This window comes from Perca flavescens, unplaced genomic scaffold, assembly GCF_004354835.1.
Source record: "Perca flavescens isolate YP-PL-M2 unplaced genomic scaffold, PFLA_1.0 EPR50_1.1_unplaced_scaf_8, whole genome shotgun sequence".
Classification (NCBI taxonomy): Eukaryota; Metazoa; Chordata; class Actinopteri; order Perciformes; family Percidae; genus Perca; species Perca flavescens.
In genome coordinates this window covers 181,043-188,542 of record NW_021166735.1, presented here as the reverse complement: position 1 = coordinate 188,542, position 7,500 = coordinate 181,043, and the positions used below count along the sequence as shown (strand labels likewise).

The following is a 7,500-nucleotide window of genomic DNA, read 5'->3' as shown; positions in this document are numbered from 1 at the left end:
CTTTCTCTCTCTGTCTCTCTTTCTGTCTCTTTCTCTTCTTTCTGTCTGTCTCTTTCTCTTTCTGTCTATCTCTCTCTCTTTCTCTCTCTCTTCTTTCTGTCTGTCTCTTTCTCTTTCTGTCTATCTCTCTCTTTCTCTCTCTCTTCTTTCTGTCTGTGTCTCTCTCTCTTTGTCTCTCCTTTCTGTCTCTCTCTCCCCTCCTCTCTTCCCCTTACTCTCCCTCCCTCTGGATCTCTCCATCTGAGAGAGAGAGAGAGAGAGAGAGAGAGAGAGAGAGAGAGAGAGAGAGAGAGAGAGAGAGAGAGAGAGAGAGAGAGAGAGAGAGAGAGAGAGAGAGGCATTAATACATTACCTAGAGAGAGAGACTATTGATTTTCTCTTCTCCTCCCCACAAAGTTGTATATTTTAAGAATAAAAGTCTTAATATGTTGAGAAATTCGTAATTTGAGAAGAATTCGTAACTTTTTGAGAAATTCGTAATATTATGAAGAAAAGCGACACCAACATTACATACAAAGTGTTGTATTTAATGACTTTATTTATAGTTTTATATAAAGTGTCTCCCCCTCTCTCCCCTTTCCTCCCCCCTGTAGCTGAGCAGTCTCCCCCCTGACTCCTGCAGTGACTTCACCTTCTCCAGGAAGGGTCAGCTGATCCTTAGTGCCGTTGACCCCGCCAGCAGCCCCCCCCCTCTGTCTGCCTCCTCCCTCTTGACCAATGGCTCGTCTCCGCTCGTCCATCAGGCTCCGCCCCCTTCTGACCTCCTGCAGCAATGGATCATCGCCGCCGCCAAGGTGGGCGGAGCCACAGAAACACACACCTGCACGCCACGCATACATCAATACATCTGAGTGTATTCAAAGTACTAATACCACACTGGACAAAGTACTCGAGTAAATGTACTTGGTTACATTTGTGTGTGTGTGTGTGTGTGTGTGTGTGTGTGTGTGTGTAGGGCCGTGAAACAGCGCTGTGTCAGCTGACTCGACCTCCGTCTGGTGGTCTGGGCTTCAGCGTTGTGGGTCTGAATCCGGCAGGAAGTGGCAGCAGTCATGGCGTCTTTGTCAAACACATCCAGCCCGGAGGAGTCGCTCACAGGTTGGCTCCATGACTAGCTCAGCTCCATGACTAGCTCCATGACTAGCTCCATGACTAGCTCAGCTCCATGACTAGCTCCTCAGCTCCATGACTAGCTCAGCTCCATGACTAGCTCAGCTCCATGACTAGCTCAGCTCCATGACTAGCTCCATGACTAGCTCCATGACTAGCTCCATGACTCAGCTCCATGACTAGCTCAGCTCCATGACTCAGCTCCATGACTAGCTCCATGACTAGCTCCATGACTAGCTTCATGACTAGCTCCATGACTAGCTCAGCTCCATGACTAGCTCCATGACTAGCTCAGCTCCATGACTAGCTCCATGACTAGCTCAGCTCCATGACTAGCTCCACGACTAGCTCAGCTCCATGACTAGCTCCATGACTAGCTCAGCTCCATGACTAGCTCAGCTCCATGACTAGCTCAGCTCCATGACTAGCTCCATGACTAGCTCCATGACTAGCTCCATGACTAGCTCAGCTCCATGACTAGCTCCATGACTAGCTCCATGACTAGCTCCATGACTAGCTCAGCTCCATGACTAGCTCCATGACTAGCTCCATGACTAGCTCAGCTCCATGACTAGCTCCATGACTAGCTCCATGACTAGCTCCATGACTAGCTCAGCTCCATGACTAGCTCCATGACTAGCTCCATGACTAGCTCAGCTCCATGACTAGCTCCATGACTAGCTCCATGACCTAGCTCAGCTCCATGACTAGCTCCATGACTAGCTTCATGACTAGCTCCATGACTAGCTCAGCTCCATGACTAGCTCCATGACTAGCTCCATGACTAGCTCCATGACTAGCTCAGCTCCATGACTAGCTCCATGACTAGCTCAGCTCCATGACTAGCTCCATGACTAGCTTCATGACTAGCTCCATGACTAGCTCAGCTCCATGACTAGCTCCATGACTAGCTTAGCTCCATGACTAGCTCAGCTCCATGACTAGCTCCATGACTAGCTCCATGACTAGCTCCATGACTAGCTCAGCTCCATGACTAGCTCCATGACTAGCTCCATGACTAGCTCCATGACTAGCTCCATGACTAGCTCAGCTCCATGACTAGCTCCATGACTAGCTCCATGACCTAGCTCAGCTCCATGACTAGCTCCATGACTAGCTCCATGACTAGCTTCATGACTAGCTCAGCTCCATGACTAGCTCCATGACTAGCTCAGCTCCATGACTAGCTCCATGACTAGCTCAGCTCCATGACTAGCTCCATGACTAGCTCCATGACTAGCTCAGCTCCATGACTAGCTCCATGACTAGCTCCATGACTAGCTCAGCTCCATGACTAGCTCCATGACTAGCTCCATGACTAGCTCCATGACTAGCTCCATGACTAGCTCAGCTCCATGAGTAGCTCCATGACTAGCTCAGCTCCATGACTAGCTCCATGACTAGCTCCATGACTAGCTCAGCTCCATGACTAGCTCCATGACTAGCTCAGCTCCATGACTAGCTCCATGACTAGCTTCATGACTAGCTCCATGACTAGCTCAGCTCCATGACTAGCTCCATGACTAGCTCCATGACTAGCTCAGCTCCATGACTAGCTCCATGACTAGCTCCATGACTAGCTCAGCTCCATGACTAGCTCCATGACTAGCTCCATGACTAGCTCCATGACTAGCTCCATGACTAGCTCAGCTCCATGACTAGCTCCATGACTAGCTCCATGACTAGCTCCATGACTAGCTCAGCTCCATGACTAGCTCCATGACTAGCTTCATGACTAGCTCCATGACTAGCTCAGCTCCATGACTAGCTCCATGACTAGCTCAGCTCCATGACTAGCTCCATGACTAGCTTCATGACTAGCTCCATGACTAGCTCAGCTCCATGACTAGCTCCATGACTAGCTCCATGACTAGCTCAGCTCCATGACTAGCTCCATGACTAGCTCCATGACTAGCTCCATGACTAGTTCCATGACTAGCTCAGCTCCATGAGTAGCTCCATGACTAATTGTCATAATATTTTGAGAAATAAAGTCGTAATATTTTGCCAAAAGTCGTAATATTTTGAGAAGAAATGTTGTAATATTTTGAGAAAAAATGTTGTAATATTTTGAGAAAAAATGTTGTAATATTTTGAGAAAAAATGTTGTAATATTTTGGGAAAAGTCATAGTATTTAGAAAAAAAAGCAAAAAGTAAAAGTCATATTTTGGCAAAAAAATTAAAAGTCATAATATTTTGAGAAAAGTCGTAATCTGACTCTCTATCCCGACTTTGTTTTAAAAAAAAAAGGGATTCTGTATATAGGTAGACCGATTAATCAGTTTTGCCGATTTTACATTACATTTATTGCCTTTGCCGATTAATTGGCACCGATAGCTGATTGGTGGAACTATCGTTATCGGCAAAAATCCATACCGATAGTTTTTCCTGGTTGCGTCCGCAGCTGAGAAGTGCGCGCTGTTATTCTTTCCACGGTACGCGAGAGCTGAGAAGGGTCTGCTGGCATCATGCATTACAATAGCTCCTCTAGAGGGTCTTTCTAGCCTTTACATCATGCATTACAATAGCTCCTCTAGAGGGTCTTTCTAGCCTTTACATCATGCATTACAATAGCTCCTCTAGAGGGTCTTTCTAGCCTTTACATCATGCATTACAATAGCTCCTCTAGAGGGTCTTTCTAGCCTTTACATCATGCATTACAATAGCTCCTCTAGAGGGTCTTTCTAGCCTTTACATCATGCATTACAATAGCTCCTCTAGAGGGTCTTTCTAGCCTTTACATCATGCATTACAATAGCTCCTCTAGAGGGTCTTTCTAGCCTTTACATCATGCATTACAACAGCTCCTCTAGAGGGTCTTTCTAGCCTTTACATCATGCATTACAATAGCTCCTCTAGAGGGTCTTTCTAGCCTTTACATCATGCATTACAATAGCTCCTCTAGAGGGTCTTTCTAGCCTTTACATCATGCATTACAATAGCTCCTCTAGAGGGTATTTTTAGCCTTTACATCATGCATTACAATAGCTCCTCTAGATGGTCTTTCTAGCTTTTACATCATGCATTACAATAGCTCCTCTAGAGGGTCTTTCTAGCCTTTACATCATGCATTACAATAGCTCCTCTAGAGGCTCTTTCTAGCCTTTACATCATGCATTACAATAGCTCCTCTAGAGGGTCTTTCTAGCCTTTACATCATGCATTACAATAGCTCCTCTAGAGGGTCTTTCTAGCCTTTACATCATGCATTACAATAGCTCCTCTAGAGGGTCTTTCTAGCCTTTACATCATGCATTACAATAGCTCCTCTAGAGGCTCTTTCTAGCCTTTACATCATGCATTACAATAGCTCCTCTAGAGGGTCTTTCTAGCCTTTACATCATGCATTACAATAGCTCCTCTAGAGGGTCTTTCTAGCCTTTACATCATGCATTACAATAGCTCCTCTAGAGGGTCTTTCTAGCCTTTACATCATGCATTACAATAGCTCCTCTAGAGGGTCTTTCTAGCCTTTACATCATGCATTACAACAGCTCCTCTAGAGGGTCTTTCTAGCCTTTACATCATGCATTACAATAGCTCCTCTAGAGGGTCTTTCTAGCCTTTACATCATGCATTACAATAGCTCCTCTAGAGGGTCTTTCTAGCCTTTACATCATGCATTACAATAGCTCCTCTAGAGGGTATTTTTAGCCTTTACATCATGCATTACAATAGCTCCTCTAGATGGTCTTTCTAGCTTTTACATCATGCATTACAATAGCTCCTCTAGAGGGTCTTTCTAGCCTTTACATCATGCATTACAATAGCTCCTCTAGAGGCTCTTTCTAGCCTTTACATCATGCATTACAATAGCTCCTCTAGAGGGTCTTTCTAGCCTTTACATCATGCATTACAATAGCTCCTCTAGAGGGTCTTTCTAGCCTTTACATCATGCATTACAATAGCTCCTCTAGAGGGTCTTTCTAGCCTTTACATCATGCATTACAATAGCTCCTCTAGAGGCTCTTTCTAGCCTTTACATCATGCATTACAATAGCTCCTCTAGAGGGTCTTTCTAGCCTTTACATCATGCATTACAATAGCTCCTCTAGAGGGTCTTTCTAGCCTTTACATCATGCATTACAATAGCTCCTCTAGAGGGTCTTTCTAGCCTTTACATCATGCATTACAATAGCTCCTCTAGAGGGTCTTTCTAGCTTTTACATCATGCATTACAATAGCTCCTCTAGAGGGTCTTTCTAGCCTTTACATCATGCCTTACAATAGCTCCTCTAGAGGGTCTTTCTAGCCTTTACATCATGCATTACAATAGCTCCTCTAGAGGGTCTTTCTAGCCTTTACATCATGCATTACAATAGCTCCTCTAGAGGGTCTTTCTAGCCTTTACAGGTGATCTTCTATCCAGTCTGGAACTTGGGCCTTTTTTCGGGGTTGTTGAGCATTAAATCCAAACTGTTACAGCCAAGATTTATCCACCTGATGTCCATATTTCATCACGTTTTCAGTCATTTCTGTCGCTAACTCCGTGCTACCCATAGACAGTAGGTGCTACCGACAAGGGAATCTCCCATGATGCTTTTGTTCATGTTTTCAACCAATGGGAAGGCAGGTCCGTCACACATTACGCCTTATATGGGCATCCAAGCGAGAACAGAGAGTATATAGTGGGAAAGATAGATCCCTCCAGGTCCGAGATCGTCTGTTAGCGCTCTAAACCGACAGTTTAACTGTTTTTTTATTTATTTATTACTTTTGTTTCAGTTTGAATGAATGTCTTTTATTGACTTCAATATTTATATTTGTTTCATTTAGCATGTTTTCATGGTTCAATACAGTTTTTTTATTTTTATAATAAAGTTCAGCCCTGTTTTACTTGGAGTGTCACGTTTTGTTTTTATCCAGTATCAATTCTAAATACTATCGATCGATTAATTGGTTATCGGCAAATACGGCTAGAGCTGGGCGATTTGTTTCCCTAAAAAAATCTGAATTTTATTTTATAAAAAACTCAATTTACGATTTGATTTGATTTCCCCACCCCCTTTCATTTAAAACAAATAATAACTCCGAACTGTAAATATATTTTAAAATTATCAACAATTATCAAAGTGCATCAACAAACAAAATTGCAAAGGCAAACCCTTTCTCTAAGTGAAAAGGCACTGTGCAGTGTGCAACAAAGATTGTTTAACATCCAAATAATTTATACTGTATTTTGGATTAAAAAAAATCAACTCGATTTATAAATCAAATCGTTTTTTTTTTCCAGCCCTAAATACGGCCCAACCTACAGTACAGGCCAAAAGTTTGGACACACCTTCTCATTCAATGTGTTTCTTTATTTTCATGACTATTTACATCGTAGATTCTCACTGAAGGCATCAAAACTATGAATGAACACATATGGAATTATGTACTTAACAAAAAAGTGTGAAATAACTGAAAACATGTCTTATATTTTAGATTCTTCAAAGTAGCCACCCTTTGCTTTTTTTGATAACTCTGCAAACCCTTGGTGTTCTCTCAATGAGCTTCATGAGGTAGTCACCTGAAATGGTTTTACCTTCACAGGTGTGCTTTGTCAGGGTTCATTAGTGGAATTATTTCCCTTATTAATAAAAAAGCAAAGGGTGGCTACTTTGAAGAATCTAAAATATAAGACATGTTTTCAGTTATTTCACACTTTTTTGTTAAGTACATAATTCCATATGTGTTCATTCATAGTTTTGATGCCTTCAGTGAGAATCTACAATGTAAATAGTCATGAAAATAAAAAGGAAACGCATTGAATGAGAAGGTGTGTCCAAACTTTTGGCCTGTACTGTAGCTATCGGTATCGATAAAATCCACTATCGGTCGACCTCTAATTCTGTATACGGTTATTGTCACCGTAACTCCTGTGTGGTGTTTTGTTGTTGTGTCTTCAGGGACGGGCGTCTGCAGGAGAGGGACCAGATCCTGGTGATAAACGGTAGTCCTCTGGAGCCGGGCATCGGCCACCAGCAGGCGCTGGCGCTGCTGCAGCAGACCGGAGACGGCGTGGAGCTGGTGGTGGCGAGGGACCGTCCCCTCAACGCATCACCATCGTTACCATCGTTACCATCGTTACCGGCCACGGACGCCATCAGCACGGTAGGAACTCAAACGCAAGAAGTGTTTTCAGAAAACTGTGTCCTCGTTATTAAGGGTTATTTTCACTGCTCCTTGAATTTGTATTTCAGAAATTCATGTTTTTTTTTAGACCTATAGACTGATACAGGACCTATAGACTGATACAGGACCTATAGACTGATACAGGACCTATAGACTGATACAGGACCTATCAGGCCCTATAGACTGATAGAGGCCCTATAGACTGATAGAGGACCTATAGACTGATAGAGGACCTATAGACTGATACAGGACCTATAGACTGATACAGGACC

At 43.4% G+C, this 7,500-nt stretch overlaps 1 protein-coding gene across 1 annotated transcript in view; it reads left to right on the top strand.

Annotated features, from left to right (window-relative positions):
* LOC114552150 (inaD-like protein) overlaps positions 1-7,500 on the top strand; it is a 62,646-nt gene that overhangs the window by 5,947 nt on the left and 49,199 nt on the right. Inside the window, exons 5-7 of the mRNA XM_028572788.1 lie at positions 594-794; positions 956-1,098; positions 7,003-7,207. Of these exons, the coding sequence (XP_028428589.1) occupies positions 594-794; positions 956-1,098; positions 7,003-7,207 (549 nt within the window). The remainder of the gene's footprint in view (positions 1-593; positions 795-955; positions 1,099-7,002; positions 7,208-7,500) is intronic.